The sequence below is a fragment of the Salvelinus fontinalis genome, chromosome 5 (genome assembly GCF_029448725.1).
Source record: "Salvelinus fontinalis isolate EN_2023a chromosome 5, ASM2944872v1, whole genome shotgun sequence".
NCBI classification, from domain to species: Eukaryota; Metazoa; Chordata; class Actinopteri; order Salmoniformes; family Salmonidae; genus Salvelinus; species Salvelinus fontinalis.
Window position 1 is genome coordinate 44,300,001 of NC_074669.1, and position 15,613 is coordinate 44,315,613.

The following is a 15,613-nucleotide window of genomic DNA, read 5'->3' on the forward strand; positions in this document are numbered from 1 at the left end:
GTTCACAATACGCGTTAGCCACAGCCACAGCCACAGCTGTACACTGCATACAGAGTAGGGCCAGGTGTGTGTGTGTGTGTTTCACCTCAACTCATTTCCACTGTGAAGCAGCTCCAGGATTTCCCAAACTATAAGCTACCTACCTCAGAAATTGGCTTGTACATTAAGAGCAGTACTGAACTGTGCTGCTTCCGCTAGGATTGCTCACTTCTTATTAATGAAGCATAATGAGTTAAAAGAAGGTTAACGACAGGTAACTGTTTTGATTATGATCTGATGACGATTCATATCATGTTTTTTTGGGGGGGGGGGGCGTGCATATGCGTCCGTGACTGACAACTGTCTCTTGTTAAATTGCCTTGACTTAGTTTAACTCAATGTACACTCTGTTTCTGCTTCAAACTACAATTCCCAATCTTGTCCATCAAATGGAGTTTTGGAGTTTGGGGAATGTTTACTCTGCTCTCTCTCTCTCTCTCTCTCTCTCTCTCTCTCTCTCTCTCTCTCTCTCTCTCTCTCTCTCTGTCTCTCTGTCTCTCTGTCTCTCTGTCTCTCTGTCTCTCTGTCTCTGAGTCTTTCTCTCTCTGAGTCTTTCACTCTCTCTCTCTCTCTCTCTCTCTCTCTCTGAGTCTCTCTCTCTCTCTGAGTCTCTCTCTCTGAGTCTCCCTCTCTCTCTCTCTGAGTCTCTTTCTCTCTGTGTGTGTGTTGATGCTCTGGTCCATTCTGTATTTGAAGTCAACCCAGGGAGCACCAGAGACCAGTTAGTGTTTGAAGTAAAGATGACATTTAGATATGTTTAATTATGTATGCAAAACTCCCAGCTCATCCCGGAGCCTGCTATACAGGGTCAGCCTGACAAAGTAACCCCACTTCAGGGAGTAGCATCTGCCATTAGATATCCCTATTAGTTAAAATGAACACACACACAGACACAGACACACACACATCATCATCGTCTGTTTGATGTGCTTATTTCACTGCGGGTAATAAAATGATGATGGATCTATAGTCCTGCTCATATGGGCTGTAGGTAACAGTGTCTTTCTTTGTTTTCCTGTGGGACATCTAGCTACACATCTCACCAGCAGGAAAGACAGCACAAGATATTAAAACCTACTTCACCTGCCTTCTCTGTCCTCTCATCTTACAATTAGAGGTTGAGACTGATGGACTTGGAAGTCATAGTTTTGCTTTGCAACTAGAGAAGACCGTTAATGAAATAATGATTTTGGATATAAATATACAAGCAATTGAGTGTGTTTGTCTTGAATAACATTGTCATGATGAATTGGTTTATATAGTAGAAATTGCAGTTAAAAGAATGAAGGACTCTTAAGGGTAAGAATAGTTTTATATTGAGTTTTATGTGTCAGATATTCTTTTTTTAAATTATTTTTTAAATGTGGGTGGAGTGCGTTGTTTTGTGTGTGTGTGTGTGCATGCGCACACACATGTCTTTGTGCATGAGTGTATGTGTAACATTCAGGCAGCAGTACATCAAAAGAAAGCGGGAGATTTTCATAACTATTTTTTTCTTCTTCTTTGTAGTTCTTTAATTGCATCCCCACGGCCTTCTTTCCCTGGACAGAATCTTAACAAAACATCATTTTTTTGTTCGAAGAGAAAACCCAAACTTTCTACCACAGCAGCAGTGTCAGGGTTGAAATTTGGGAGTTTTATATGCGCTGGTAGAGCCTTAATTGGCATTGTCATTATTACAAGTATTTTTTAATCAATTTTTCATTTTAAACACATTCTATATAATTAGGATATAGATTATTTTCTATGTCAAATTGCTGCTGGGTTTAAGCAAATTTTTCCACTGCTCCAATCACTGATAAATGCTCCATTATATTTAGGCAAACACTTACCTTTGCTTTTCCTTTCTCTACAAAATGCTGCTGGGTTTTAGCTAGGGCGACAAACCGTGTACGGTTCCACTGCTGTCTAGTTGTAGATAAATAGTGGTGAAATGCTCAGTAACAATTAGCTGTGCTGTGCCTTTTGCCAGAGTAAAAGTCGTCAGACAGTTAGTGCCTGTACGGTAACGTGGTGTGACTGTGTGCTGTGAGACAATGTTAGTTGATGTTGGTTCCCATGTGTTTAGAGGACGCTACAGTACCAGCCAAGCCTCGTTATCCTTGACGGCTGTACTAGATCCTCCGCGTCTCGTTATGATGATGAAACTTTTCTCTTTTCTGTTTCTCTATGTAATGCACCAGAGCTGAAAGATATGGCACATTTACTGCTTTGGACACTTCATGTTTGTTAGAATTGTTTTTGCTGTCCTTGTACGCACGTAATATTATTTAAAAGTTATTTCTAGGATATTCTGAAGTGATTCAATTTTGAGTGCTCTGCAAAAAAAATCCCTTTTTTAAGCATATTTTTGTGCATAATTATGTCGGTGTATATTTGTCAATACATGTACACACTCACTGGGAGAGGACCTACAGTTCAATCAGATAAAACTTCAGAATGGTGTTACATGACGTATGTGTGTGCGCCCACGTGTGTTGTGTGTATGTGTGAACCACATCCAGCCCACAGCAGAGATACGATGATCCAATGACAGTCGCTAGTCTTATCCTTTACAGAGAGACCGATATCACCACTGCACCTGCTAATTATCATCTCCAGCTGCTGAGTTAAATGGAGATCTGTTCCCGGTCTGACCTGTGACCCCCCTGCTCTTTACACCAGCCACTTCAGTCCTTGTTATGGGGAGGCTGGGCCGTGGCTTAATGAGCCCCCGTGTCTACCCTGTGTGGCTGCCGGCCTGCCGCTCCTCAGACGCACGCCTTTCATCCACAGCCATCCTCCCTTGATGTAAATTGAAAAGATCACAGCTTTGGGGAAAAGACCTATACGGGAAAGGCCTCTCTGCATAGATTATGACTATCATAACTCAACACTTTTTTTTTTTTTGCGCCTTCCTTTCCTTAGCCCCCCCTCTCTATCTCCCGCTCGCTTCCCCTCCTCTCTCTCTCTCTCTCCCTCTTTCTCTCTCGCTCTCTCTCTCTCACTTGCTCTCTCTCTCCTTCCTTCCTTCTCTCTCTCACTTGCTCTCTCTCTCCTTCTTTCCCTCTCTCTCTCTCTCTCTCTACAATGCTATAGTTAATTGGACCCATTGGGGGAGTCAGTCCCTTTGATCTGCTGGCCGTCAGTGTGACTTTACAGTAAAAAATGTCATTGCCAAATAGGGTTATCACCTGTAGAGCAGGGCCTCTCTGTGACGCCTGCTCACGTCTTGTTAGCCACGCTCACACTATAAAAGCTAATTAGTCTGACAGAGACCATTACTGCTGCAGCATGCCTGATGAGATGCTACTGCACCAACTAGCCTCGTCTGTCAAACACACACTTATTATTAATCACAAGTTTATTATATTTTTCTGTACATTTTTTGGATTGTTTTATGGGATGTGTGGGTTTTGTTTTTATAAGTGCATGTTGTGATTGTCGCCTTCTGAAATGATTCGATTTTTGAACAAAATTCCTTTATATAAAAAAAAGAAATGGTTAAACTCGTCACTGGACGAACGGAATTTCCCTTCTCAAAACGAATCAAGACACATTTTCAAAATTCTAACTTGTCACGAAAACAATCTCATTCTAATTATATTCCCGAAAACAGAACGTCTCTTTGTGTCCCTCCCTTTCATTAAAAAGTATTTGTAATCGTTCTCCTCTAAACGCTGATCTTCAGAACTCAGCGAGCAGCAGAATTTACTTCTCCCTGCCTGTCTGGCAGTCTTCAGGGTATCAGCAGTAGACTGACTGACATTCTGTTGTCTTTGATTCTCAAGCTAAAAAAAAAAAAGACCTTTAATGATTTTGCAGTGGGAGAGAAAGAAAAAATCTGCAAACGCACACAAACATGAAATATTAATTTCAGAAACAACTTTACATAAACATAAAAGTATTTAGCAAAAATGAGTGAGTGTGGAGATGACAGTTGTTAATTTAGCAGTGATAAACTGCTGTTTGATGCCTTGGAGGGGAGGGAGTTTTAGTGGTGGATGGTAGCAGGCAGCGCGGGAACGGGGACACGGTGGAGAGAGAGCGTCAGACTAAACCCCAGGGGTTTAGTGAGACTTTGTTAACACACTGCTTCTACTCCCTCTAGTTTCTAACTGCGAACTCAAACAGCAGTCAGTGTTTCTCCTAATATTACAAACAGAACTGTTACTGTAGGTGCTCCTTGATTGTTTGTGTCTGGTCTCTTGAGGGTGTTAAAACAGAATTGTTGAAACATTTTCTTGCTTTACATTACGTGATGTTGGCCTATGTATTCACGGTAATCAATAGGTACAGTTCTTAGACTGTTAAACATTTCACAAAAAGGTTAACAACAACGTGGGCATTGTATACTGAGTGTACAGAACATTAGGAACATCTTCCTAATATAGAGTTGCACCCCCTTTTGCCCTCAGAACAGTCTCAATTTGTCGGAGCATGGACTCTAGGTGTCGAAAGCGTTCCACAGGGATGCTGGCCCATGTTGACTCCAATGCTTCCTAGAGTTGTCAAGTTGGCTACACAGGAAACTGTTGAGGGTGGCAAAACCCAGCAGAGTTTCAGTTCTTGACACTCAAACCGGTGCGCCTGGCACCTAGTACCGTACCCTGTTCAAAGGCACTTAAATATTTTGTCTTGCCCATTCACCCTCTAAATGGCACACATACACAATCCATGTCTCAAGGCTTAAAAAACTTTCTTTATCCTATCTCCTCCCGTTCATCTACACTGAAGTGGATTAAACAAGTGACATCAGTAAGGGATCATAGCTTTCACCTGGATTCACCTGTTCAGTCTGTCATGGAAAGAGCAGGTGTTCCTCATGTTTAATACACTGTGTATATTGTATACAACCAAGGGACAGTGTATATTTTGTGATTATATACAAGACAGACAGGGACTTCAGAGCAGGTGAAGAGGCTCTGACACCTTCCTTAGACGTTCCAATGGACCGCATGGGTCCCCCTAAAATAAGCATCTGCACGCTGCTGCTCTCCTGTGGGAGGGAGGGAGGGATTTACAGGATAGTACAGGGAGTGGCATTAAGAGGAAAAGAAAAGAAGTGGAGTGGGAGAGAGAACGAGACAACTGTGGATTTTCTTTCACAGTCCTTCTTTACTCCCTTCCTCTCCATCTCCCCCATCCTCTGCTCAATTAACAGAGCAGCAGGTGCTCTCTGCAGGTGCTCTCTGCAGGTGCTCTCTGCAGCACAACAGATACACTTTTTTTCCCTTTTTTTTCGGGAATGACCTGTAAATGTGACACTTCACACCCAGAATGGCTCTCCCGTTCCAGCTACCAATTTCACAGGTGTTAATTTAACTTTCCCCTCTCTTTCCACTCTCTTTCTCTCATTCATTCCCTCTCTCTCCCTCTCCATCCTCTCTCACTCCCCTCCCTCTCTTCCTCTATCTCTCTCCACCCTCGTTCTCTCTTCTCCTCCTTTCTCGATCTGTCTCTCTTCACCCTCCCTCCATCCCCTCCCTCCACCCTCTCTCCATCCCCTTCCTCTCTCTCTCTTGCTTGCTCTGTCTGTCTCTCATTCCCTCTGTGTTTTTCTCTCTCTCTCAGGTCCACTCTCTGAAGAGTAAGCTAAAGAAGCAGTCGACATCAACAGGAAGCGGAGTTGCAAGGGCCTTCCTCCGGGCTCAGGCTGCTCTGTTTGGATCCTACCGAGATGCCCTCCGATACAAACCTGTAAGAGCCTAACCCTAGCCCTTAGAGTAGGGTTTCCCAAACTCAGTTTTTCGCCCTAGCACTACACAGCTGATTCAAATAGTCAACTAATCATGCTTTGATGATTTGAATCAGCTGGGTAGTGTTAGGGCAAAAAACTAAATGTGCACCCATTGGGGTCCAGAGGACCGTGTTTTGGAAACGCTGCCTTAGATACAAACCTGTAAGAACCTACCCCTAACCCTTACCCTCCGATACAAAACTGTAAGAAGCTTCTCCTAACTGCAACCCTCAGGTACAAACCTGTAATAACTCGCTTCGACCTAATCATTATATCCCTAACCCCTACCCTCAGAAGTTTGTTTTCAGTTTGTGAAAGGAAAATGTGTTTTTGAACAGTGAGTGAAGGTGTGTTTTGAGTTGACTGAAGGTGGTCTGAAACACAGACATATCAGTACCTTTACACGAGGAGTCAGGACATTCTCTTTGAAGATATCTTTTAGCCACTTCTCACTATCTTCCTTTCCCTCTCTAGTCTAAATCCCAGAACATTTCTCTCTCGCTCTGCTTCTCGATTCTAAGTTACTCCAGTTGAGAGCAAAACAAGCCATGTACTGTTTGTCAAATAGCAGGGCTTTTGTTCATAGGCTTTAAGGGTAATTGGGCTGTGTAGAGTCCCAGAGAGGGGATCCATAATTGATGCCTCTGTGTTGTCGGTCTGTGTATACAGACAGTGGCATGAACACACTGCCTGACTCCCTTCAGACACAAACATTTAAAGCAGAGCGAGCAAAGAGCTTGTGTGTGTGCTGTGACGTCCACACAACATACCATCTCCCTAGTCCCCATAGGATCTAGATAAAAGCCTATGATTCCACACACACACACACACACACACAAATTGGCATCCATGCTCGCATACGGACATACACACACACACACAAATACACATACACAGGCACTCACACACATTCTGAGCACCCCGTTTGACTGAAGCATGTGTATTTGGAGCCCATATGCTGTCACAGAAGAGCCAGTGTGTCTGTGTGTTAGTGTTGCACGGTATACCAAAACTTGAGTCCTTTTCAATACTAGAACCTGAAAAAATGGTTCGGTACTAGACATGTTGTTACTTTCTGTACTTCTGTCAAATGTGTCTCATGGATTAAGCCTGTCTATCAGCGCCGCCGACCACTTATTATAGCGCGCGCTGTGCCTGCTCCACAATCTCTCGTTTTAGTATCGAAACGTAGCGTTTTGCAACTGTTTGGACTAATGATTACACCCTAGATCAGCTAGATACAGGCAAGAGTGTGCAAGGCAGTACTGAATGTGTCACTGTCTGTCACCTTGATTACTACCATTTGGCTCTCGAGCTGTACACGGCACCTACGTTATTAAATTTTTTTTTTAGGCTAGATTGTAGCAACCTCATGATGGGTATTGGGCAATTTTTAGTATCATGTAGTAGCTTAAACCTATCTATGTTACGTTGAGCTGGGTGAATGGAATATGACTGACAGACAGGCATCCAATATGCTGTAATAGAAACAAGGCCATGCTCATAGAAATACAATTAAAATTCCTTCATAGTCTTAAACGGCACGGACCGCCACTGGGCTACACATACATGTCCTCTGCCTCGGCGACAATGGCAGTGTTATCAGCAGCACCTGTCTTTTTCACTAAAGAAATGCGTTCACTTAGGAAATGTTTCTGTTGACATTTAAATCTTTTATTTTTTCCTTTTCTCTGCCCCCCCTTTTCTGAAAGCGCCTCATTGCCGCAGCGTAGTTTTAATGAAAGTGACGTTTCCAATCGTGTCGTGTGAAACAATGCACGGGAACTCTGTCAGGGAGGAATAGTCCATTATTGTCAACCAATCCGTGGGTGATTAATGACACTTGTTTCTACTATTATGAGGAAAATGTTGTATTAATGTTGATATGAAATATATGTATGGAAATAACTTATTGATCTGTTATTAATTATTATTTGGCTGTATGACTTCATGTACTTTTTTGGAGGCAATTTTTGTTAACAATGTGGCCCTATTAACCTTAGCACAGTGGCCAGGCACTGTGCCCTCCGTAATCTAGCTAATGATTAGCCCATTGGGGTAAACAATGCGGAGAAGCAACCCCATGCTTCAGCCATGTAGCCACAGATGCTGCATGAGACGGGTGATGATGCTTATTGCTAAAATAGCACACCAGCCTGATAATATGTGCCATGTACAGCCCCTAAAGATATTGCTTTTCATCAATTCGTTATTGGCACATTTCTGGAGGGGAATATTACATTTTAAACGGTTTAATATAGGCTATACAGTATGTCATCATTGAGAGGGGGGGGGGGGGGGGGTAGCTTTATTTTGGTTTTCCAAACAATCAGTGTAAATATCAGATTTTATGGTTGGTTATAATATAAGGTACTTGCCCAAAATGAAACATGAAATCACAACTGAAATGATGCATGCATAACTTGCTTTACTGTGATCTTGGGTGGGGCCAGTAATATTGTCATTCGGGTACATGACTGTCTGTCTAAACTGACTGTCTAAACTGGTAACCAGGCTAATTGCCTTACATTTTTGAAGACATTTATTTTCATTGTTAAGAGCGGCCACTTAAGTATCTGGTCAATATAATGGATAATCAAATGGATTATCTGTGGTCACACACACAATAACTAATTCGTGAGGGACGTCATGTTTACTGTTGCCTTCTTAGAATAGATTTGTTCTTTATTAGTCCATCTGCAAAGAAAGACATTCTTCTGTTCCTATTCTTTCAGCATAACTATTCCATGTCTGAAGTAAAGTTGCTAATTGCAGAACTATAAACTAATCTTGACCTTATATATAGCATTAACCAACCAGCACTAAAATTAGGCCAGACCTACACTGTAGTGAACATGTTCCAGTGTGTTCATAGCCTCAAACACTAGCCTGGTTCTCCACAATACTTAAAAAGTAACTGTAGAAAAATATGCATTTGCAAATTAGGTTAATTATACGGAAACATGCATGTAGAACCACTGCAGGCTCCTTATGATTGGCTGGGTAGCCATGTTGTCATCTAATGTCTGTAGCTCTCAGCTAATTATGATGCAAGAGAGTGTAACAGGAGAGACTGAATTACCTAGTTACTAAAGTTACTAAGTTTTGGGTGGCAGAAATTATATAAGTAGTATACAGTAGACATTTCTCGTCAACTTCTTAATTTCTCTGATCCTTTATCAGATCAGTAATGTGACATTTTAACAGTGGTGGGAAAAGTACCCAATTGTCATACTTGAGTAAACGTAAAGATACCTTAATAGAAAATGACTAAAGTAAAAGTGAAAATCACCCAGTAAAATTCTACTTGAGTTAAAGTCTAAAAGTATTTGCTTTTAAATATACTTAAGTATCAGAAGTCAATGTAGTTGCTAAATTATACCTTAGTATCAAAAGTAAAATTATAAATCATTTAAAAGTCTTTATATTAAGCAAACCAGACAGCACCATTTTCTTGTTTTTTTTTATTCACTGATTGCCAGGGGCACACTCCAACACTCAGACATCATTTACTAAACACGCTTCATTTGTGAGTCAGCCAGATCAGAGGCAGTAGGGATGACCAGGGATGTTTTCTTGATAAGTGTGTGAATTAGACCATTTTCATGTCCTGCTGGGCATTCAAAATGTGAAGAGTACTTTTGGGGGTCAGGGAAAATGTATGGAGTAAAATGTACATACTTGTCTTTAGGAATGTAGTGAAGTAAAAGTTGTCAAAAATATCAATAGCAAAGTAAATACAGATACCCCCAAAAACTACTTTAATACTTTGAAGTATTTTTACTTAAGTACTTTACATCCCTGCATTTTAAAAGTATTCCACTACAGAATACAAAGTGTAAATATCTGTAAACGTTATCTGGTTCTAAATATGTGGTTCTGATCTTCCTGTCTCCTCCTCTTCCTGTTTCTGGTCAGGGGGAACCAGTCACGTTCTGCGAGGAGAGCTTTGTGGCTCACCGCTCCAGCACCATGAGAAACTTCTTGGAGATGGCGGTCAACCTGCAGCTCTTCAAACAGGTAACACTGCGATGTGTGTGCCTGGGTGCATTCATGCATGTGTGAGGCCCACCATTCCAGAACCATGAGAAAATTCCTACCTAATAACCTAAAAAAACAATAGGAGCTACAGTGGTTGCTCACTAAAAGTTTTGCGATTATGCTGCGGGTTGTGGTTTAGTACGGTACCCTGCGTCACCACTTCATTGCTCCAGACCAGCACAAGGGGGTTAGAGCACTGATTATGCTTTTGGGTCCCAAGGCGCTACTGTGTCTCTAAATGACAATGAATGGGCAAAATAAACCTAAATAGAAAGTGATAATTGTGCACGTCTTCAATATTACTTACTAAAACTGTTGTTACACTAAGGTTTTTATTATTTTATTTTGTTAGGATTATTTTACTCTTACTGTAGTATTGTAGCCCACTCCCGACCAGTCACGTTGTACAGTGCCTAAGTGGCGCAACGGTTTAAGACACTGCATAGCAGTGCAAGCTGTGTTGCTACAGATGCTGGTTCAATACCCGTGCTAGCCTCAACTGGGAGACCCATGAGATGACTGTAGGTTTTTAGTTTCTATCCCTCTAAAAACATAAATAAATCATTCTAAATAACAAACTGGCCTTATTTACAAAGTATTAACAATGTCTCACCCCATGTTCAAGAATGGCCTTTTTCTCGCTCATTTTACGTTATTTGAAAACTAAATCATCTCCAAAATGTAATTTTTTAAACAAACCAATTATTATTAATTTAGAATGATATAAAAGCCCCTTGGATATTCTCACAGATATATTATTAACCTCTCTGGGATATGTGTCCCAACTGGCCAACATCCAGTGAAAATGCATAGCGCAAAATTCAAATAAATTACTAAAAAAATTTAACTTTCATGAAATCACACATGCAATACACCAAATTAAAGCTACACTTGTTGTGAATCCAGCTAACGTGTCAGATTTCAAAAAGGCTTTACGGCGAAAGCAAACAATGCTATTATCTGAGGATAGCACCACAGAAAACAAACACAGGACATCATATTTCAACCCTCCAGGCGCGACACAAAACGCAGAAATAAAGATATAATTCATGCCTTACCTTTGACGAGCTTCTTCTGTTGGCACTCCAGTATGTCCCATAAACATCACAAATGGTCCTTTTGTTCGATTAATTCCGTCGATATATATCCAAAATGTCCATTTATTTGGCGCGTTTGATCCAGAAAAACACTGGTTCCAACTCGCGCCACATGACTACAAAAGTTACCTGTAAGCTTTGTCCAAACATTTCAAACTACTTCCTAATACAACTTTAGGTATTTTTTTACGTAAATAATCTATAAGATTTAAGGCAGAATATACTGTGTTCAATACCGGAGGAAAACAATGTGTAGCGAGCCTCTGCGTAACGTGCCTCTAACAAAGATTACACTTCCCTCTAGCCTCGTTCTGAACAGTGCTACTTCTTAATTTCTCAAAGGAAAAACCTCAACCAATTTCTAAAGACTGTTGACATCCAGTGGAAGCGATAGGAACTGCAAGAAAATCTGGATTCCCAATGAAAACTCATTGAAAAGAGTGACCTCAACAACAACAGCAAATTCTAAATGGTTTGTCCTCTGGGTTTCGCCTGCCAAATAAGTGATGTTATACTCACAGACATAATTCAAACAGTTTTAGAAACTTCAGAGTGTTTTCTATCCAAATCTACTAATAATAATCTTAGCTTCTGGGCCTGAGTAGCAGGCAGTTTAATCTGGGCACGCTTTTCATCCAAAATTCTGAATGCTGCCCCCTATCCTAGAGAAGTTTACCCTGTTATTAGCAGGACAATATACACTGCTCAAAAAAATAAAAGGGAACACTTAAACAACACAATGTAACTCCAAGTCAATCACACTTCTGTGAAATCAAACTGTCCACTTAGGAAGCAACATTGATTTCACATGCTGTTGTGCAAATGGAATAGACAACAGGTGGAAATTATAGGCAATTAGCAAGACACCCCCAATAAAGGAGTGGTTCTGCAGGTGGTGACCACAGACCACTTCTCAGTTCCTATGCTTCCTGGCTGATGTTTTGGTCACTTTTGAATGCTGGCGGTGCTTTCACTCTAGTGGTAGCAAGAGACGGAGTCTACAACCCACACAAGTGGCTCAGGTAGTGCAGCTCATCCAGGATGGCACATCAATGCGAGCTGTGGCAAGGTTTGCTGTGTCTGTCAGCATAGTGTCCAGAGCATGGAGGTGCTACCAGGAGACAGGCCAGTACATCAGGAGGCCGTAGGAGGGCAACAACCCAGCAGCAGGACCGCTACCTCCGCCTTTGTGCAAGGAGGAGCACTGCCAGAGCCCTGCAAAATGACCTCCATCAGGCCACAAATGTGCATGTGTCTGCTCAAACAGTCAGAAACAGACTCCATGAGGGTGGTATGAGGGCCCGACGTCCACAGTTGGGGGTTGTGCTTACAGCCCAACACCGTGCAGAACTTTTGTCATTTGCCAGAGAATACCAAGATTGGCAAATTCGCCACTGGCGCCCTGTGCTCTTCACAGATGAAAGCAGGTTCACACTGAGCACATGTGACAGACGTGACAGAGTCTGGAGACGCCGTGGAGAACGTTCTGCTGACTGCAACATCCTACAGCATGACCGGTTTGGCGGTGGGTCAGTCATGGTGTGGGGTGGCATTTCTTTGGGGGGCCGCACAGCCATGTGCTCGCCAGAGGTAGCCTGACTGCCATTAGGTACCGAGATGAGATCCTCAGACCCCTTGTGAGACCATATGCTGGTGCGGTTGGCCCTGGGTTCCTCCTAATGCAAGACAATGCTAGACCTCATGTGGCTGGAGTGTGTCAGCAGTTCCTGCAAGAGGAAGGCATTGATGCTATGGACTGGCCCGCCCGTTCCCCAGACCTGAATCCAATTGAGCACATCTGGGACATCATGTCTCGCTCCATCCACCAACGCCACATTGCACCACAGACTGTCCAGGAGTTGGCGGATGCTTTAGTCCAGGTCTGGGGGGAGATCCCTCAGGAGACCATCCGCCACCTCATCAGGAGCATGCCCAGGCGTTGTAGGGAGGTCATACAGGCACGTGGAGGCCACACACACTACTGAGCCTCTTTTTGACTTGTTTTAAGGACATTACATCAAAGTTGGATCAGCCTGTAGTGTGGTTTTCCACTTTAATTTTGAGTGTGACTCCAAATCCAGACCTCCATGGGTTGATAAATTTGATTTCCTTTGATAATTTTTGTGTGATTTTGTTGTCAGCACATTCAACTGTGTAAAGAAAAAAGTATTTAATAAGAATATTTCATTCATTCAGATCTTGGATGTGTTATTTTAGTGTTCCCTTTATTTTTTTGAACAGAGTATATTGGTCATGGCTCCCGAGTGGCGCACAATGGGATTGCCTTGCAGTTCTCCAACTGTATCCATTGAAAGTGTGAGGTTTAAGGCACGAGGGCAGGGGGCACGGGATGGGCCGCACAGCCGCGCACAGAAGACTGACCTAGCCCATGGGGAAGGGAAAGAAGGGGGGGGGGGGGGGGGATGGACCCCCACCCCGCCACACTGGGTAGCACAGAGCAACACTTTAAGTGGCATTGCACTAATAATGGCGCTGACTAGGGAAACGTTCTAAGTGCCTGTCTGCACTTTCAAACTAAAAAAATGTAACTAATAATGCTTTCCTTAATAAAATGATAAAAAATACTCTTTCAAAATGTCTGTTTATTTAGTTATGGTTCCATAACAAATGGAACCATAACTAAATGGAACCATAGGCTGTAGCCTATACCCGACCATCACGTTGTCAGTGCCATATTTTCCATTCCATCTTAACGGAAACCAAGAGGGATTTTCGTATTTCTTGGAATAGAAACACCATGATATTAATCAAATTAACTAAGCAACATTTCTTAAAATCAGTCCCATATACTTACAAAAAAAGGTTTTAAATTCTCTAGTACAGCCACTATTGAAGGCCATCAAATGCTTCTCAAAGATGCCCTCTGGTGGTCAAACTAGCACTAACGGTACCAGTGGTTCACACTTAAATAACATGCCATTGAATTCTGCGGCAACATGCAAGCTGCGCCGCAGTACTCTGCAACTTTTAAAGAACAAACCACTGTATTTAAGCCTTTGATTCAACTGAAAGCTCTTTCAATCCTCTCTCCTTTAAACCAATCAAACCAACACCCACAGACAAAAATGCACCTAGGATAACTTCCTTCCCTTAATTAGGAAACGAAAACTATTAATGGAGTAACTTTCAAAGACCGCACAGTCTTAAAAGCATTCCTTTACACCCCACCACAGTTGGACTGTTCCTCTCCAGTTGTTTATTTATCCCTAAGAGGGAGCTTCTTAATCAGCTATTTTTTGCGCTCTCTCTCTCTCTCTCTCTCTGTCTATCTCCCACTCACCACCCCCTCTTTGCTCCTGTCTGTGTGGTAGCGTAGGGAGTGTTAGGATGCGGTGGTTATCTCTCTCCTCTCTAGCGTGGCGAAGGAGAGCATTTATCTCTTCTGCTTCCTGTTAAAGTGAGAGAGGCCAGTGGTCCGCCGACTCTGATCTGGCCATGACCCACATCCGCCCACTGAGACACACACACACACACACACATCTGCTGACAAACCAGCCTTTCCCGACCCAGCCCCATCTCCATCCCGGCCTATTCAGTACAGAAAAAGAGGAGAGCTGCCAAGAGAATGCGAGGGAAAGGCTGTCGGTGATAACCTGCTTTTTTTATCAACCCTTTTGGCCCCTACACACACATTGACTGAAAACACACACACACACACACACACACACACACACACACACACACACACACACACACACACACACACACACACACACACACACACACACACACACACACACACACACACACACACACACACACACTCCTTCTATAGTGGATGGTTTCAGGACACTGCTTGGTAGATGCAGTGCTTCAGTGGAGACTGGCTCAGTGAAGCTTCTCCTTCCTATAGACAGAGAGAGCAGCCTCATAATGTGCATAGTACCCCTCTGTCTCTCCACATAATACCGATCACAAGTCAATCTGATCATTCTCAACGTAGGACTCCATTTTGCGGAGAATCAAAGTGGAAAAGCTAGAGAGCTTTAGGTTTCCTCTTCTCAACATATACACTGTGTATGAATGTGATGTTTATGGGATGTTGAGTGTGGATGTCAGAGTTGCTCTGTAGGGTCCTGCAGGCAGTTAACCCCCATGTTCGAGAACATCTTCCAGAGATCTGGAACCCCTCCCACAGTAATCTAGAACACTGCAGTGAGGATTCCAATGTCTGGCCCACAGATGGCCTGTCCGCCTCGTTTTACTGTGTACATGCAGCAGTACAGGTGGACGCCAGATGACTCCCAACATTATTCACCTCACAGCTATAGAATGACTCACACTCTAGGATAATCATAGAGGTAATAATGAATGTTTTGTAGTTTATTTATTTATAAAATCCCAACCCAACAATTACATTGAGGGAGCCGATTGCTGTACAATTCAGCCGTTTGATTCATCAGACAAAACCTTTTTGGTCCATCTATTTTTCTAAAGATTCTTTTAATATTTTTAACTATTTAAAAAATATCTATATTTGAAAATATCAATCATTTCAACACAGTTAACATGATTGATATTCATGGCCATGGCCAGAGATTTGTCTTCCGTCCAGTTACTCCTTTTAAACAAATCTCTTTTGATGGTTGAAACCTGCAGTGTCATCCCGCATTAGCAAAATGATGATGATGAGGTTCCCCTCAGTCAGGCCTACAGGAGAGGAAAGCCTGGTGCTAGGTAGCTAGTTAGCCTAGCG

At 42.5% G+C, this 15,613-nt stretch overlaps 1 protein-coding gene across 6 annotated transcripts in view; it reads left to right on the top strand.

Moving 5' to 3' along the window:
* Positions 1-15,613, top strand: part of LOC129855643 (DENN domain-containing protein 1B-like) — a 179,712-nt gene that overhangs the window by 106,650 nt on the left and 57,449 nt on the right. For all 6 annotated transcript variants that reach the window (XM_055923522.1, XM_055923524.1, XM_055923525.1 and 3 more), the window contains 2 exons: positions 5,593-5,718; positions 9,677-9,778. In XM_055923522.1, coding sequence (XP_055779497.1) covers positions 5,593-5,718; positions 9,677-9,778 — 228 coding nt within the window. The remainder of the gene's footprint in view (positions 1-5,592; positions 5,719-9,676; positions 9,779-15,613) is intronic.